At 37.9% G+C, this 19,830-nt stretch overlaps 1 protein-coding gene across 1 annotated transcript in view; it reads right to left on the bottom strand.

The window, feature by feature from the left end:
- GFM1 (G elongation factor mitochondrial 1) overlaps positions 1 to 19,019 on the bottom strand; it is a 42,352-nt gene extending 23,333 nt beyond the window's left edge. Inside the window, exons 1-10 of the mRNA XM_007113204.4 lie at positions 18,826 to 19,019; positions 17,387 to 17,539; positions 16,165 to 16,297; positions 15,507 to 15,711; positions 13,446 to 13,562; positions 9,865 to 10,015; positions 6,232 to 6,386; positions 5,265 to 5,349; positions 2,597 to 2,734; positions 982 to 1,083 (exon numbers count right to left, since the gene is read on the bottom strand). Of these exons, the coding sequence (XP_007113266.1) occupies positions 982 to 1,083; positions 2,597 to 2,734; positions 5,265 to 5,349; positions 6,232 to 6,386; positions 9,865 to 10,015; positions 13,446 to 13,562; positions 15,507 to 15,711; positions 16,165 to 16,297; positions 17,387 to 17,539; positions 18,826 to 18,927 (1,341 nt within the window). The 5' untranslated portion in view covers positions 18,928 to 19,019. The remainder of the gene's footprint in view (positions 1 to 981; positions 1,084 to 2,596; positions 2,735 to 5,264; positions 5,350 to 6,231; positions 6,387 to 9,864; positions 10,016 to 13,445; positions 13,563 to 15,506; positions 15,712 to 16,164; positions 16,298 to 17,386; positions 17,540 to 18,825) is intronic.
- Between the last annotated feature and the right edge of the window lie 811 nt (positions 19,020 to 19,830).

Genomic DNA, 19,830 nt, shown 5'->3' with positions numbered 1-19,830 from the left:
CCACAAAAAAAAAAAAAAAAAAAAAAAGTCCCCTTATCTAGATTTCCCAAAAACCTTTACAGATTTATGATTTTTGTAGTGTCCTAACTCCACATGTAAAACCATAGACATTACAGAGTATCTTATACAAAAAAGCTAAATTATAAAATTAAGAATTCATCATATGATACAGGAGCTATTATAGTGCTCATCTGTTAGGTTGGACCAGTTCTTATATAAACAACCCACTGTAAATTCCTTCACTGCAAATCACCTATCCCCTGTGTACTCATATTCGTCCTTTACTGAATGAATTCAGGAGAGGGAGCACCCTCATGAACACATGGTCATACTGTGCAAGAGCCTGCTGTCCTGTGGGGGCAAAAAGGGGAGGAGTAAAGGGGACTGAAAGGCGGCAATTGCCCAAGCATGCTCTTCCCTTCAGTCTCCCTCAGTGATGAAAAGGGACCTATGAGTTCCACAAGGCAGGCTGTGTACAGTAAGTTGGACTGTCTAGTTGCATCCTGCCTGCAGGGTACAGTTCCGTTCTGTCATGCTGCCCCTGGAGTCTAGCCTAAATGTTACAGCCTGCTCTTACAGTTCTCTAGGGGATTGAGAGAAGGGTCCAATCTCCAGCTGCCAAGTTAATAAGGAAGGAGCACTTGGTTGGGACTAGCCTGATGACGGTGACAGCAATTAGAGGTGTGCCCACAATGGGGAGGCAGATCTCAGGGCAGGAGTCAGTGCTACACATGCCAGGTTACCTGGTGGAGATTTTCCCTCCATGCTAAACCTTGGAGAATGGTGGAATGATTTTACTAAGAAAAACCAGGTAAGTTAGCTAACAGAGCACTTGTTTAGTTGACATTAAAAGAGCCACAACCAATCTACACTTGATGCCCGTGGCACTCAATGAAAACTTCTGTGGTTGTTTTTCTGAAGTACTAAAACATAGACTTTTGAAACGCAAGTGATAAACAGCTTTGAAGTTAAATGACTTACCATAGAAAGGCCACTATTATCTTTGTTTGTGAATGTGTCTCCACTAGCACAGTCAATGCCAAACAATGCACAGATGTCTCCGGCAAACACTTCCTCAATATCCTAAAGAAAGAATACAATACGATACTTGCAAGTAATACAAACCAGGACATCATAACTAAAAAGTAATTGCACAATAAACACATTGAACACAAACAAACGTGGCAGAGTCTCACCATGAATTCCACAAAGAAGGAATGAGACAGAATCAATGCAACACCAACAATCAACCACGGCAAGATATACCTTCAACAGGGCCATGTATAACTGAGTCACTTTGCTGTACAGCAGTAATTAACACAACATTGTAATTCAACTATACTTCAATTAAGAAATAAATTTTAAAAAGATAAATTCAAAAAAATAAAATTCTATCAGAAAGAAAAAAAAGAAAAACAAACAAACAAAAAACATGTAGTACTATATGTGCTGCCACAGTCCAACAATGAGATGCATATGACAAAGGCATACGAGGAAAACCTGCAAAGGAAGTTTTGGAAAACAAAGGCAGGAGAATGGAGTCTACTGTACTTAAAATAATCTTAATTTCTCACAGATGCAGGCAGTTAAAAAAACACAGGAAATCTAAGAATAAAGCATTGGTGCCTCTAAACTTCCTAGTCTTTTTTTATATTGACAGTTCATTAATAACAGCTGTGGCTGTGACCGAGCAAGTGTGTGTCTTCCTTTAATGGTTACACAGCTGTACAGATCTCCTAGCTTCTGGCCCATGAAAGAGCTGTGACAATCACTAATCCCTCTAGCCTGCCCCCTGCTGCCTCTCTCAAAAAAGAGCAATGATGTCTAATTTGAAAGACTGCCTATTCATTTTCCAGGAGATAAAAAAGTTATGGCCACTGAAAATTTCTGAATGTTGTAACATTTTGCTTAGACTAATAAATTTCTCTAGGAATATACAGCTGAATTGAGAAAGGGCGCAAGGAGACAACCTCACACACTTGGTATTCCTGCCAAGCCTTAACCCTATGGACCACAGAAGGCTAGGACAGATTCAGAGCCAATTCAAGAATTCAAGCCATAAGCCAAAGTTTATCTCCCAGACTAGACCTTCAGAGGTTTTAAATGCTCAGATGAATTCTGGCATCAATATGGCCCTTCTGGCGGTTGGTTCTACTTCCATATTTCAGGAAGTAAATCTACTGAACAATGTGGGAAGTTACGTATGAATTTATTACTCTCATTTACCTTTGAGAACCACACTTCCACTGTCCTAAAAACCTATTATACTCTTCATAAGGATAGCTCTTGAGGAAAGTGCTGAATCTTGTGCTCTGAATCTTAGGGAACTCATGTCCCTTTTCCTTAACCTTGGCCACTGAGGAAATACAGCTAACTCACAAATGGTGGTTTAAAATGTGTTCCTGACATGTGCTAATTTAGCCTACACCAAAGTGCCACATGAGAATTGTAGCCCACCTAACTAAAAAGAAAGAAGCTAGGAAAACACATTCAACTAGAAGTGATTTTCTTGTGGGGCTCAGGATACCAAGAAGGTAGATATATTTCACTTGCATTAGAGAAATTTCTGATCTCCCAACAATGCCCAGGTACTCGCCTCCATCATGTCGGCATGCATGTGAACCAGCCGTTGCACCCGTACTTTCTTTCTCGTCCTTGTATTATAGATGGTATCACCCTTCTTCAACTGTCCTTGATAATTTCGAACATAAGTTAACTGTCCAAATCGACCTGCCTAGAAGTCAAGATTGGATAAGGGCAGAAATAATAAAAAAGAAACACAGGAATCAAAATTAAGAGGAAAACTTCACAACTACCTTCAAATATTTGCTATCAGTTTTAGTAGTACAACTTATATACATGCTTCAGTTTGTTGTCATAAACTACTTTAATACTAGTTTTGAATACAGGTAAGTTAAATGGTTGTTCTTTCTGATATCAAAATCCAAGATACTACTTTTGCTTCCTCTGAAATAAGTTATTAGAGAAAGTATTAAAATTTATATAATAAGGAAGTTATTCCATAAGTTCAGTTTAATACAAGAAGACATAAAAATAAGGTATAATTATTAGAAAGACAACAATGTTGGAGAAACTAACATTGTTAGTTAAACTACATGTTAGAGAAACTTTGAGTCACCTGGAAAGCTATACAAATAAGAGTTCTGTAAAGTGACTGAATATAAAATGAATCATCAAGGATCATTTCCTCCTGAATAGTAACACTAACTTATTAGGTAAGTATTTAAAAGTTGCCAATTCTTCCCATGTTAATTTACAGGTTTAACACAATGGCAATAAAAATCCGAAGAGGAATTTTTAAACATTTTATTAGTGACTTTAATATTTAATTAGAAGAATGGATAAAAATAGAAAATAACTCTGAGTGATATAAGAATATATTAAATACTCCAAAACATAAATAGTATAAAACTAGCACAAATTAAACTGAACAGCCCATAGGGTATAGTATAAATACCTAAAATGTTTAATTCATTTGTCAATAGAAGATAAAGAACACATGACAATCAATGAAAAAATATAATATTGTTCAAACACTGGTAACTAGACAATTGGTCTTCTGTTTGAAGGCAGAGGAAATACATTTAGATCCTACCTCACAGCATGCAACAAAACAAATTCCAACTGAATTAACAATGAAAAAAACAAGAAACCCCACCACAAAAAAGTAGAAAGAAAAGTAAATATTTACAAAATATAATCAAAGAGGAAGATTTATAAGGTTAAAAATGAGAAAATGACTAAAGACAAAGACTGACATATTTGTCTATGTAAATTTTAAACTGCGAATTGTTTTTTAAAAAACTTTATTAGAGAAAGGCTCGTACAAATAAGTAAAACACTTTGACTCTAATTTTAAAAAAGGAAAGACAATAGAAATAAAGAGGCAATTACAAAAGAGGAAATACAATTCCATAATGAATATATGGAAAAATGTTCTCTATTATTAGGAATTAAGGCAAGATGAAGTATTAAAATACTATTTTCATTTATGAAATCAGTAATGATTTTCGGGCCTCTCACTGTTGTGGCCTCTCCCGTTGCGGAGCACAGGCTCCGGACGCGCAGGCTCAGCGGCCATGGCTCAAGGACCCAGCCGCTCCGCGGCACGTGGGATCTTCCCGGACCGGGGCACGAACCCGTGTCCCCTGCATCAGCAGGCGGACTCTCAACCACTGCGCCACCAGGGAAGCCCCAGTAATGATTTTTGATAAACAATACTCAATGCTGATAAAGATTCATTGAAATAATCTAACATATACATTAATTCTGAGAGTATGAAAGCAATCTGGCAATATAAACCATTAAATATTAAAATATTTCATACCTTTTACTCAATAATTACAATTCTGAGGATCCTAAGAAAAATATTCCTAAATATATATTTTTAAAAGCTTTATACATAAAAATTGTCACTGGAATGTTATTTCTACTTTTTAATTTAAAATTACTTTTTCTGGTTTTAGAAGTAATAAAATGCATATTGTAAAAATTTAAAAATAAAAACTAGGAAAAAGCCCTCCCCAATATAATTCCATCCCAGAAATAACCACTCTTTAACACTTTCAACTTATCCAACTTTTTTCCCACTTAAGATATTATACACAGAAGCAATAACACAATAAAAAGCACACCCGGTCCCCAAATCTTGGTTTCTAATACCATTCACAATTAAAAGAAATCAGGGCTCTTAGAGAAATGGCTGATTCTAGGGCTGGGGCAGGGAATATACAACATAAGTCTGGAGCATCCTGTAGTGCCAGAAAGTAAGGAAGTATTCAAAAAAGCAAAATATGGTGGAATGTCTAAGGGGCACAGAAGCCAAGTGAAACAGTTCCAATGGCCAAAACTGGTAGATCTGGCAACAAAATAAGTAACATACCATTGGATTATAACTCAAAGTACAAAATGAATATCCATGAGTCCATACTGATAAAAATAATGATTGAATAAATAAATATATGGGGGAGAAAAGACAATTCTCCTATACAGAAGAATCTCAAATAACTTACATAGATACTGCTCCCTCAAGGAGGAAGAAAATAATTCCCAGCCCTCAAGTATGGGCTGTGCCCAGGAGCTTTCTTCTAAAGAGTCAATATGGAACGGGGTAGAGGGGAAAGTAACTTTACAGTGGAGAAACCTGTAACCAAATATTTCCTAAGATTTATAATAGGAATAAAAGCCTAATAGAAAAGAAAATTTCCACATATAGCCGTTAAATACATTAGAAAGCAACTTACCTCCAGTTTAAAAGCCAGGCCTACAAATGGATGGGAATTGTCTCTTTTGGGGTTCATTAAGATTTTGGTTTTCTCTTGTGAGTCACTTAAAATAAAAGAAATACACATTTATGAGATGCAATATTTGATATTTATTTTATATCAATTTGTTTCATCAGAATATTATCTGAGAAGAAGCACATGTACAGTAAACATTTCTGGGCTGATTCATAAGTGAAATTTCACTGAAAGGGATCAATAAGAATAACTTTTCTGGCCTTAATTACTGCACTGTGACAGGACCAGAGCAGAATAAAAAACGCAAAAATAGTCTGGCAGAAAAAGAAAAATTATCAATGAGAACTTCAAAATTTTTGTTTCTTAAAGCATTAAAAAAAAATACAATTGGTTCCAAATGAGTAAATTTTCTAATGATGTAAACTTTGATAATGAAATAAATCATATTTCTAACTTACAAATAGAATATGATATGGGATCTGAGAAGAAGCACATGTACAGTAAACATTTCTGGGCTGATTCATAAGTGAAATTTCACTGAAAGGGATCAATAAGAATAACTTTTCTGGCCTTAATTACTGCACTGTGACAGGACCAGAGCAGAATAAAAAACGCAAAAATAGTCTGGCAGAAAAAGAAAAATTATCAATGAGAACTTCAAAATTTTTGTTTCTTAAAGCATTAAAAAAAAATACAATTGGTTCCAAATGAGTAAATTTTCTAATGATGTAAACTTTGATAATGAAATAAATCATATTTCTAACTTACAAATAGAATATGATATGGGAAGGTATAATAAATATTTTTCTCTATGCCAATATTGTTACCCAAATAGAAATGGAGATTGATTTTTGTAAATTATGGGGAAAAACCCACAATCACAACTACAAGAACCATTCTTAAATACTTTCCCAGTGCACAAATGTTAAAGTCTTTGTGCATAAATTAAAAATCAATTTCCAAGACTTACTCCTGATTGAGAATAGCATAATTTTGGACTTCAGATGGATTTGGGAGGTATTCTAAAACAGCATCTAAAAGAGGCTGAACTCCTTTGTTCTTCAAGGCACTTCCCAAAAAGACAGGAGTGAATGACCTATTTAGAGTGGCTCTTCGAATTGCGAGCTACAAATGAAAAAAATTAATGATTAGTTTATATTAAAGTTACATTTTGTGTTTCAGATCAATTACAAAGCGACAAATGAATGAAATGAATTGATACTCTTTGGAGTACTGGCTCTGGTGAAGACTGGAATCAGGTTCTCTGTAATTAAGATCAAAATACAAACAAAAGAAAAAAAAAGAAAAAAGGCTATTTAACTTTCAACACCGCAACTGCTTTCAACACTCCTGGAATGTCACTAACTTTCAATTTGGCAAAAAAAAGAAAAAGATATATATATACGCACATACATAGAAAATAAACACACACACAGAACAGTGTAAACAGTATGTTAACAATTGTGTAAAATAGAGGGAACAGCAATATATACACACACACACACACACACACACACAAAGTCTCTGGAAAGATACACCAGAAACTATTAACTGGCAACCTGTTTTAGGGACAGGGCAGAGAACTGAGCAGATGGGAGCCAGGTGGGAGACTTTTTCCTGTGTACCTTTGTATAGTTGTTAAATGTTTAAATGATATGAAAGTATCACCTATTAAAAAAACATTTAACTGATTTGTTTTCTTTTTTTAAAGGACATACATACAGGAAGCCAAACAGTACAAACTGCTCATAAATTAAGGGCCATGATAGTAACAAGGCTTTAAAATAACGACCTCCTGGTCGTGTCCCAAGCCCTCGTGCAAGCACCGTCCATGTGTCCCAGCCTCATTCCTTACTGGCTACTGGCCTCAGAGGGAGCAGTGGACCTTTAGCTCTAGCAGCTGGAAGAGGCCAACAGCAGTGCTGTGCTGTGGCCACAACCCACCACTGCAGAAATATGCAGTTGCATACAATTATTTCTCAGTCCTCAGGAAAAACAGAAAACTAGTTATCCTAAAAAGCTTAAAGCAAAACATTTATAACCACAATTTCTAAACATCACAATGAAAAGCAGGATAACAGCTGAGCACAATAAAAGGAGTATAAAAAGGAGAAAATAGGCATGGTAAGAAAGCAATTCCTATTTGGAGCTATCTTAAAACACTTGCCTTTGCTGTTGCTAGGAACCAGAAATGGCTTGGTCACTAATCACTTAGGCTACCCTAGGCTACAAGGTCACATCTTTGACTTTCCAGCCCTTCCTATATGCAACAGTAGGAACATATGAATCTTACCACGCTTAACTTTACATCCATTGAATAGAGAAACACATGAGGGTGGTTGATAAATAGAAAAAAGCTAACCTTATACCAGCCTAACAAAAGCTTTATTTTCCCGAAAATTTCCCTTACTTTTATAAGAATCACATTCACACTTGAAAGCCATTGCCTTTCCACTGTCCCTAATAACAATATATGCAACAACAACATAGAAACTAAAGTACACCCATGTATCCTGGCAAAAAACAGTAAACATAGCAGGGCTGAAACTGTCCTCCTTATAAAGGCCTGCTTGCAAGGCTGGGCCCCTGGCTGAGGCCTGGGGATCTGGATTTCTGGGAGGTTCCCACCATTCCCAGAACTGGTAAGACTGGTTCACTGTGCCTATACTGTTGTACAAACAATGTGATGTGTGCTAAACACCTACTTTCCTTCTGGGAGTCTGGAATTTGGTACATGCTAGGCAGGGGGTGTCTATGTGACCAGCCCCCAGTAAAACCTTGGCACTGAGTTTCTAATGAGCTTCCCTGGTAGACGTCATTTCACAGGTGCACTCACAACTTGCTGCTGGAGGAAACAGGCAAGCACTGCAAGACTGCACTGGATGCCTGGGAGCTTACCCCTCGTTTCTTCTGGACTTCACCTCATGTGCCTTTGCCCTTTGCTGATTTTGCTTTGTATCCTTTCACTGTAATAAATCATAGCCATGAGTGTGATTATGTGCTGAGTCCTTACTCCTAGTGAATCACAGAATCTGGGAGTGGTCCTGGGAACCCCTGACATATTCCCTTTCATAGATCGAAACCTAACTCTCTATTGTGGCTCCTGGGACACAGTGCTTGACTTTAATTAAGGCCCAGACCTATACTTTCCTACGTGGTGTTCCTTACTCATCAGAGAGCTGAGGTGATAAGGCCTTTGTGAATGGTAAAGAACTCAAGCTATGAGATATATTAGTAAGCATCTCAGCTTCAATAGGGTTCTTTCCTTGTGCATTTGATCTATAAACTCCCTGAGTGCAATGTCTTACACACAATAATTACTTATCTGATCTCTGCTAAGGGCACCAAGTGGTTTGGCAAAATAAATATCAGTGTTTTTATGATTTTTATTTTTATGATAAAATATACATAACAAAATTGACTATCTTTACAATTTTTAAGTGTACAGTTCAGTGGCATCAAGTACAATCACACTGCTGTTACCACTATCCACCTCCAGAATTTTTCACCATCCCAAATTGAAACTCTGCACCCATTAAACTTCCCATTCTTCCCTCCTCCAGCCCCTGGTAACCACTATTCTACTTTCTGTCTCTAGGAATTTGACGATTCTGGGTACCTCACAGAAGTGGAATCATACAATATTTGTCCTTTTACGTCTGGCTTATTTCACTTAACGTAATGTCCTCAAGACTCACCCATGCTGTAGCATGTATAAGAATCTGATTCCTTTTTAAAGCCAAATAATACCCTCCATTGTATGAATATACCAATTTTGTTTATCTATTCATCCATTGACGGACATTGGGTTGTTTCCAACTTTTGGCTATTGTGAATCACGCTGCTATCAACATTGGTGTACAAATATTTGAGTCCCTGCTTTCAATTCTTTTGGGTATACAGAAGTGGAATTGCTGGATCATATGGTAGTTCTAGGTTTAATTTTTTTTGAGAAATCACCATTCTGTTTTCCACAGCACATGCATCATTTTACATTCCCCAGCAATGCACAAGGGTTCCAATTTCTCCATATCCTCACCAACACTTATTTTGTTTTTTAAATAATAGTCATCCTAATAAGTAAAGTGGTACCTCATTGCGGTTTTGATTTGCTTCCCCTAATGATCAGTGATGCTGAGCATCTTTTCATGTGCTTATTGGCCATTTGTTATCTTCTATGGAGAACTGTCTGTTTACAAACTGAATACCAGTTTTAGGCAGGGATCTTCTCTTTATTTTTTAAGAGCTGAACAATCAAGTAAAAAAATCTATACAGCCTTCCAAATAGTACAATAGGGTACATTTCTAGTTTATCTTCTTTCTTCTTAATAAGACTATGTCCAAGAGGTTGGCAGTGTAAGTATCTTTTTTCCTAGAACTATGACTCCTTTCCCATTTTACATAACTCACTACTTAAAAAAAGAGAATAATTTGCCAGGTCAAGTATTTTTTTTAAGAAACCAATTATGTTAAACAACTTTGCTCAGATTTCATTAATAAAACCCCTGCATAAAAGCACCATGTCCCCTCCCTGCAAAAAAAAAAAACCACAAAAAACCCTCTTTTTTCTTATTAATATAAGATTAATTTTGAGAGCACTTGCCTTTAAATCAGAAATTGAGGGAATTTTTTCTTCCAGAAACATCTCACCAAGTTGCTCATCTGAATTAGCAACACATTCAATCAGCTCCTGCCGGTGGTCAGCTGCCGCCGCCCTGAATTCTGCTGGAATTTCCCCATATCGAACAACCTGACTAAAAGTAGAAATGTTTTATTTTGGTACTTTCAGAATATTCAGTTAAATTGTAAATCAACTATACTGCAATAAAGATTAATTTAAAAAAAGAATATTCAATTAAACATATAAGTACCAATGAAAAAGATAAACTAATGGCCAAAATATCATTTTAGATAAGAGCTCTGATATATTTGCGTTAAAATCACAAATAAGAAAAATGTGAATCTTTAAAATTCAGAACAGTGGGCAAAATACTTTAAACAAGCAAAGCAAACTGCTCAAGGTTGTACTACTAATAAACAGATGAGCCATGATTCAAAGCTAAACTGATTCCAAAGCCCATAAGTACAGTTGGCCTTTGAACAACACAGGTTTGAACAGCACAGGTCCACTTATACACGGATTTTTTTCAATAAACATGCAAAAATATATGTGTATAACACTGTATACAAAACTTGTATTGAAGTGGACAGCCTATCATGTAGGAATAAGATAAGTGATATTTAATATGAAATTAATAATGTTAGTTTTCTTACTGTTTTATAACTTTGCTTTCAAAGAATTATATCACCATACAGTATGCCTTTCTCACATAATTAAAGAAACTGTGTATCATCACAGGTAAGTAATTTTTTTTAAGTCACAATGCTTCCAATACTGTATTATGAATATGATTATATGATATGCCATAAAAAATCTATAACGACTCATTCATTAGCATACAGACTAGGCTACTACATTACATCAATTACACTAGGATACCATAAAGCAATATAGTGCTGCTTCTTCCTTATCAATGTATGAATTGTTATACCTGTATATAAATATGAATTTTTCATATTTTATCTTTTCATTTTTGATATCTAGTGTTAGTAATACGTATAACATCTACAGTGCTTTGACTCATATAAGATAATACTGATGTAGGTATTACTTTCCATATTGATAAATACAGTACAATACTATAAATGTATTTTCCTTATGATTTTAACATTTTCTTTTCTCTAGCTTACTTTATTGTAATAATACAACATGTAACATACAAAATATGTGTCAATCAACTGTGTTATTGGTAAGGCTTCCAGTCAACAGTAGGCTATTAGTAGTTAAGTTTTGGGGGAGTCAAAAGTTATACTTGGATTTTCAACTGCACAGGGAGATCAGCACCTCTAACCCCCACACTGTTCAATGGTCAACTGTACTTGAAAATTCTATTAACCAAATTAATCAGAATATCACAGTCGGGACTTCCCTGGTGGCGCTGTGGTTAAGAATCTGCCTGCCAATGCAGGGGACATGGGTTCGAGCCCTGGTCCGGGAAGATCCCACATGCCGCGGAGCAACTAAGCCCATGCACCACAACTACTGAGCCTGCGCTCTAGAGCCTGTGAGCCACAACTACTGAGCCTGCGTGCCACAACTACTGAAGCCCATGCACCTAGAGCCCGTGCTCCTCAACAAGAGAAGCCACCACAATGAGAAGACTGCACACCACAAGGAAGAGTAGCCCCCGCTCGCTGCAACTAGAGAAAGCCTGCGCACAGCAACAAATATCCAATGTACCCAAAAAAAATAAATATATTAAAAACAACTCCATGTATCAGTAGTTTTCATAATCTTTAAAAAAAAAAAAAAAAGAATATCACAGTCTCTGACAAGCAGGATTAGAGACTTGACTATTCCTTTTCATTAATAGCAATTTTTAACACAGAACACTCCATTCTGTAGTTAAAAAAAAAAAAAAAGGTTACTAATTATGACAGACTCTTCAACCTTGACCTCAGTTCTCCATCCCCCTAGGGGCCAGATAGGTAAGAGTCACAAATAAAATACACAACAGAGAAATGGATATACTTGATATTTAGAAACATCAGTCTTAACATTTTAAAAGTATTTCTTTAAAAATGGAATCTAATGTCGAAAAATAACAAGCTTTTCAGAAAACACATTCCTGAATAAAAAAAGGGAAAAGAAGCCAATTGCAAATAATTGCAAGTAGTCAGAAAATAATTCTTATTGTCCTAAAGAATGCTCTTCACAGCCTTCAGAACTTAATTTCTTCCATTCTGGCAAGCTCCCTGCTTCTTAGCCTTTCACGTCAGAATCTTCCTTTCAAAAGGTACATACCCAGTGGTCTAGGGCTGGGAAAGGGGACAGGTATGTTAGGAAGTTCCACCTGTGGTTCTGATGTACAACAATGTTTAAAAGCCTCTGCTTCAGTAGACAGAAACATGTGCCCTGGTAATTCTGGGGAAGGAGATTTATTCATTTACTTAAAAAATATTTTTTGAGTCTCTATTTTGTACCAGACAGTTCTAGGGCTGGGTACACAGCAGCGAATAAACCTGATAAAAATCCTTGTCCCTTACATTCTAAGGAGTGAGAGATAAACTTTGTTGTTATTACTTTGTTGTCAAACAAAAAGTAAGAGTGAGAAATGCCTTGTCCACTGAAAAGGCTTGATCTTTTCCCTGCCTACAAGACGGTCGATAAGGATAAATTCTATATAGTTAACTGATCACAATGCCTTTCACCCACCTGCCAGACCAGCAATCTCAGTTCCACAGGAGAAAAAGGAAACCCCTAATAAACGACCTTCGGAGAGAACTGCCAGGCTACTGGGTCCACGCTTCAGAACAAAGGTTCATTTTTGACTCCCCAAATTGTCTAGAATAGTGCCACTCAAACTGTGGTCTGCAGACCTGAAACATCAGCACCACTTGGGAGCTTTCCAGAAATGCAAATTCCAGGCCCACCCTACAGCTACTGAATTAGAATCTCTGAAGGTGAATCCAGAGATTTGTGTTTTAATAAGCTCTCTAGGTGATTTTTCTGAATGCCATAGTTTGATAACCACTGCGCAGTTACAATGCTTTGTATGCAAAGGTCTCTTCAAAAGTTGGTTGATGGACCAAAACCATGTCAAAAGTTACCAATTTGCTTTTTGTATTGCCTAAACCACATGTATACAAGTTTTAACTTCTTTTATATATTAATCTTTTTATTTTTGTAATCACATGAAGTAGGTAGAGGAAATATTTATGATCCCTATTTTCTTCCCAGTTTTTATAATAATACACAGAACATAGTATCTGTTCCAGAAAAGTCTACAGAATGAATGAATACATGGATGAATGCATGAACAAGTAGAAAAAGAGATATTACATCACTAGCCCAAGCTGAAGGTCTCCTTTCACCACACCGTGAATATCATAATGCGATATAAATATATCATCCAAAGAGTAACATACTCTCCCTTGGAATGAATACTAAGCAAATTGGGAAGTAACTAGGATTAAAAGCATTAAAACAAAATCATCTTAGAGGATATTCTTCGAGCCACATTTCAAAAAGAAGTTTATATTGAAAGCACTCATACTTTTCCTTCTCTTTGATACTTTTTAAGATATAAGATTTTAATAGAATAGTATATTTTTAACACTTACCCAAAGTCTCCATCAAAATAGATGGCTCGTTCCTCAATAAGATCTATAATACCCTTAAAATCACCCTCCAAACCAATGGGTAATTGCACAAATGCTGCATTATGACTTAGTTTAGACCTGAAAAATAAAAATACATGTTTAACCCTTTTTTTCTCCCCAAATCCCTTTGAAATGACAAAATAAATATAAAAAGAAATCAATGGCAAATCTGTGGAAATGATCAGCAGGTCAGAGCGGAGGATACAAAAGCATTTGGGAACAGACTCAGGAAGCCTCAACCTTATTCGGGCAACAAAAAGAACTGTTAAGATACGTATTTTCCCATCAGATCCCCAGAATACCCTGGATCAGAAACAGAAGAGGGGAAAACAGGTCATTGAGTGGTTGGCCAGGAAATTAAAGGATGGTGGGATAATTGTACCCACATCTCATTCTTGGATCAGCTGACTCTAGTGAAGCTGAGTATAGCTATCTGAAAAGGAAGTTTCTTAGGGGGAAAACCCTTAGAGTGGATATTAAAGTCAGACACTCATCATCGGCCTGTACCCTCAATCAGGCACAACCACCAAAGAGAAATTACATTCACTGGCAGGGATTTACACTCAAGTAGAAATATGCTCTAGCTAATTATGCTCTAGATTCTAGGTACCCATCTATAACTATGGATAGATAACTAAGAACCACCAAATATCTGAAAGAAATCAATAGCTTGAAAGAGAGGTGGGAGCTCAAGAAATGGTACTAACCTCCAAGGAGAAAGTTACTAGAAGAAAATAAAATGTAAAGATCTAAAAAGGGATTACCTCTATTAATAAAGATGTCACAATAAAAGGGAAAGCTTATAGAAATTAACTACACAACTGCTGGGATTAAAAAGAACAAAAAACAGGCTAAATAACAGAAGGGATGCAGATGAATACCAGATTAGTGAGTTGGAAGACTGACCTCAAAAATTCTCTCATAACCCAGTGAAAAATTAGGAGACAGAAAGTATGAGAAAGTATGGTGAAAAGTTAAGACACAGAGGCCAGATTCAGAAGTTTCAAGATCTGTTTAATGTGAGCTACAGAATGAGGTAACAGGTAAAAGGGAGTGGTGCAAAGAAAGAACCAAAGTAGTCAAATAAATGCTGAAACAGAATCTGCCTGGAATTCAGGAAAAAACTTGGTGCAAAGAGACCATCTATTGCCAACCACAAGTAAAATATAATTAGAAAAAAAAAGTGAAAACGTTTCATTATCCCAAGAAAGTATTACAAATGCCCAATAAAGAAAAATTTCACTCTCATGTTCTCAAAAACATCACTTCCATCAGAGAGCACACAGCAATACTGTCAGTTAAGGTTCCTCAACATGGTATCTTTTGTCATCAGACACATCACTCTTAGTCTCTCCACCACCACAAACCTTACTGCCTACATCCATCAGCTCTGCCATGTGAAACTTGAGTAGGAACTCTACTGCTACATTTACAGATCTACAAAAGGTGAAAAGTGAAACTCCAACTCTTTTCAAAGGCTGTGTGAAACACGTAGTATTGTGCAAAATGTAAAATCATATCAATACCACTGGGTTATGTTTGATTCAGAAAGGAAGTATTGCTGTTGTCTTAACAAATATGTTAACAAATAAAAGCAAGAGAATATAGCATACTAATTTAAGTCATTAATTCCTCAAATGAAGGTTAAAATTGAAGATAATCCTCTAGGTTTGTCTAAATAAATGCACAGTACTTTTAGAATCTACCCTAGATTATAACTTCTCTAATTAGAGCAAAACACTACAAACTGCCAGATGGTTTTCTGAATTCACCTTCAATCTCCCTAAAATTTAAGTCATATTTCTTCCATTTTACAGAGAAAGTAGTTGAGGAAACCACATCACAAACCAAACTATGGACCTTAGTGTTCCATTTACTATGATAAGTCATACACATAGATGAATTTTAAAAAGGAAAAAATATTTAAGGGGATAAAGCTTAATGACACTGAATTAACTGTCCTTCTGGATGTAAGGTTTGTTATCCGGATCATCACCCCCGCTCTGTTCTAAGGTTCAGTACCTCATTTGCTCCACGGCCCTGGCTGGGTTGGAGCCCATTCGGTCGAGTTTGTTAATGAAAGTTAGAAATGGAACACTGTAGCGCTTCATCTGACGATTAACAGTCATGGTCTGGCACTGCACCCCTCCAACCGCGCAGAGAACAAGGATGGCACCATCCAGAACCCTCAGGGCTCTTTCAACTTCTATTGTGAAGTCCACATGCCCTAAATGAGACAGAGAACTGTGTCAGGGTCTTAAAAAGCAGTATGAATTTTTACAACATGTACAAGTAAAAGTTCTTCTATCTCTGATCATTATGTAAGTCTTCTAATTAAAATATGAACTCCTTAAACCAGCAATACTGTTCACTTACCATAAAGTTCAGGGGCTCAACAAAATCACTTCAAAAGGTACTAGGGCATGGGCATCTTTGGAATCAGCTGCAACATGTAAAAGGTAAGAACATTCCTATTCACAATTTCTTTGCACTATTTTTCAAAGAAACCAATTAAGGATGAAGTATTCTAGGTCCCAAGTCAGATTTCTCTAATAGGGAATTCACAGTCACACTTTTGAGTATTATTTGATACTCAAAAATGAGCTAGATCATGGTAGAGGAAAGAACTAAATATGCCACTGCCAAAACAAGCTGCAATAAAACCAAGAACTTAGCTCACCAGGAGTATCTATAATGTTGATATTGACATCTTTCCACATGGTATAGGTGGCCGCTGACTGAATAGTGATTCCTCTTTGTCTTTCTAGTTCCATGGAATCCATGACAGCACCAACTCCATCTTTACCTTTTACCTAAACACAAGCACAGCAATTCAGATTTCTCTGTCCCTGCATTCCAAGAAGGAAAGAAATCTTCACAGATGGAACCAGAACACAGATAGCTAACTGATGCAATTTTCAGAGAAACCTAATTGTCAAACCATATCATCTCATGGAGTAGAAAACTGATTACAGGTTTTGCCCTCTATTAACTCTAACCCTTTTTTCCTTGCCATTTTTAGCAGCTGCTACCACTGAGCATTACCTGGTCTTAGAGCCATCCTTGCTCCATCTGCACTGTTCCTGCCCACCAGCCCTGTGTTAGTCTGTGAGCAGATATTCAGAGAGAAGATTTTTCCCTGCTGTGTTTCTTGTGGACTTTGAGGTCTGGGTGGGAAGAATTCAGCTTTTAAAGTCTGTGATTTAATGAGATGATCTTCATCTGAAGTAATATTTTTCAGTGGAGAGTTGACTTACTCAATAATATGTAATGTCTTCAGGAGAGTTTCAAGATTTTCTAAAATAATTCTTTCCTGACATATGTATTTTTTTAACTATTAAGCTCCTTTTAAACCCTTTTCCACTTAACATTATAAACATCTCTCCATAACATTTAAAAGTATGTAAACATTATTTTAATGGCTACTTAAGGGTACATCATATTGACTTAACATTCTTAAAAAACAGCCTACTCAGGATACCCACAGTGATGGTCTCTAGACAGACTCCTCAGAGCAACATTTCAAGCCAACCTGATCTAACCATTTTGTGACTCTGATTAAAGATCCACTGTTACCATTCTTTTCTTTTCTTTTCTTTTTTTTTTTTTGGTACGCGGGCCTCTCACTGTTGTGGCCTCTCCCGTTGCAGAGCACAGGCTCCGGACGCACAGGCTCAGCGGCCATGGCTCACGGGCCCAGCCGCTCCGCGGCATGTAGGATCTTCCCGGACCGGGGCACAAACCCGCGTCCCCTGCATCGGCAGGCGGACTCTCAACCACTGCGCCACCAGGGAAGCCCTGTTACCATTCTTTTAATCTTTCAGGTTTGTGAAGTTTCTTAAATCCTTGTAAAACAATTAAAACCAAGGACAAACTAATGGAATCAACCATGAACCACATACCTCATGCATTTTTGCAATTCTGCCAGTGTAGTAAAGCACTCGTTCTGTTAATGTAGTTTTCCCAGAATCAATGTGAGCTGAGATTCCAATATTTCGTATCTTTTCATTAGGTATCACCCGTGATGAACACCATCGGCAAATCTTCCAATTAACCTGAAAAAATAAGAGAGCTCAATTCAATGCACTTTTCATGAGAAAACAGTGGACAATTAGAAAGGGCTTAGTGGACATCTTTCCTCCAAGAAATCTCAATGGACACAAAATGTCATATGAGATTGTCTGAAAAGGCAAAAGAAGGAATGTCTCAACCTGCAACTCCTGTAACCAAAGAAGAGGCTGCAAGAGAGAACAGAAAAGACATACTCTTAAAAATAAATAAGTCAGAAAAAATATATTCAAATAAATTAAATAAATAAAAGGGGACAGATACTTTTACCGAATGGCACAGGTTTGAAAATATACACTGGGGCTGATAAAATCAGAAAAACAGCTCCCAACAACTACTTTAATAAGAAATATAGTTTTTACTCTAAATTTTGCTTTGATTTTTTTCCCCTCCCTCCTTACTGTAGTTCACAGCTAGCAAGGATGTTTGAGGACTTATATGCTCTATGCAGTGGTGCCAACAGCTTCAAGGCAGCCCACAAAAGGTTTCCAATTCCTTTTCATCCCAAAACAATTAGTAACATTAAAACAACAACAACAACTTTATTTTACTCTGGTGGTGATGGGGAATCCTGCATTTATGGAAACAGACACAATATAACTCTCTCTCTATAGGACTGCCCATCCAAAATGCACTGCAGCCACTTATGGGAAAAGGGAAGAACTTGGAAAACCTGGGTAAAATGGAATCTGGGTGATCGGCACTTGGTTGATTAAATCCCACGGATATCAGCGAGCAAAGCAAAGGAGGTTTGTATGACGGGAAAGGCTCAACTCCTACCTAATCCTAGTCCACTCTGCGCTCCCCGCGCCCCCCACAAAAGGCAGACACAGAACCAAAGAAAGGTGCTGGGAGGGTCGGGCTCCAAATCAAATAGCCCAGGGTCAGCTGAAAGAGGGATCAGACCAACGACACTCTGTAATGAAAAGAGCACGGCATAACGAGTCAGAAGCCCTGTATTCACTAATTTTTCCGTTGTCTCGACCTTCACTCCAGTCACCTCTCCTCTCTAAGTTATACCAAAACTAAGAGGCTTAACCGTAAATTGGAGACCGCCGAACCTCCCAGCGCACCGAGACGCTGCTCATTAATAACCAGCGGCTGTGCAGATACCGAGGGGCTTTTCAGCCCTGAGGTCGACAGCTCACATTCGGAGCTGTCAGTAAGGAGGTGCCAGGGAGCGTAGGAGTGTCACTTCCTCCCTGGCTCCGGACACACCGCAAGGTCCCGGGGACAGTCCGTGGTGCGGTGTCGCCCTGCCGGACTACACTACCTGCTTCCATTGCCAGCCCAGGGCGGCGGGGACCCGCGGGAGCGGCCGGCTCTCCACAGCCGCGGCGGCGGCGGCGGCGGCGGCGGTTCCCAACAGCCTCATGGCGAGCGCAGAACAGGCGCGAAGGTCCCGCAGCTCCGGCTCTGCCCAGCAACCAGCACCACTACTAGCGGGGTTCAGAGGCACGCCGGCAACCAGTGCCGGAAGAGCACTTCAGGTGCGAAGGATGAGACGGAGAGGCGAAAAAAAAGAGAGAGGGAGAAGCTTCCGGTTCTCAGAGCCGAGCAGCGCCCTCCGCTGCCAGGATGCCCTCTGCCGACTGGGAAGAGGAAGTGCAGTCGCTTTGCGGAGCTAATCAGGGTTTTGGCACGCTCCCAGAAAGATGCAGCCTTTAAACGTGGTTGTTTTCCCCATACAGCAGAGTGGAGAGACGATTATAATAGAATTTACGTTAAAAAAATGCAAAATTGTTATCTATGCTACTACACAAATATGAAAAAATAATTAATCTATAGGATGACCTGTAAAGAACGTGGAAAAATAATGAACTATCTACAAGTGCTTTTTCTCCTTTCAAAATGTTCCATCTTTGTTCGATGTTAAACATTATATGTCCAGTCCATACAGAAGACAGCATCCTTGAGGATTCCACTTGGATCTCTTAGAGGCATCTCGAACTTAATATGTCAAAAAAGGAGCTAATGATCTTCCACCAAAACCTTCTGCAGTCTTCCGCATCCGATAAATGGAAACTCCGTTCTTCGGGTTGCCCAGACCAAAAATGTCACTTTGAACCACTCTTTGACTCTGCTGGTCTAGTCTGTCGGCATATGCTATGGGAACTACGTTCAAAAATAGATCCAGAATCGGCAGCTTCTCTCCACCTCTCAAAGCGCTGCTATCTCGACGGAATTACTGTAATAGCCTAACTGACCTTACTGCTTCTGCCCTGAGACTGCTCAGTCTATTCCCAGCACAGTAACTAAAGGGATCCCTTTAAGCCTG

The sequence above is a fragment of the Physeter macrocephalus genome, chromosome 1 (genome assembly GCF_002837175.3).
Source record: "Physeter macrocephalus isolate SW-GA chromosome 1, ASM283717v5, whole genome shotgun sequence".
Classification (NCBI taxonomy): Eukaryota; Metazoa; Chordata; class Mammalia; order Artiodactyla; family Physeteridae; genus Physeter; species Physeter macrocephalus.
Note: the sequence above shows the minus strand (reverse complement) of the source record. Positions and strands in the feature narration are given on the sequence as shown.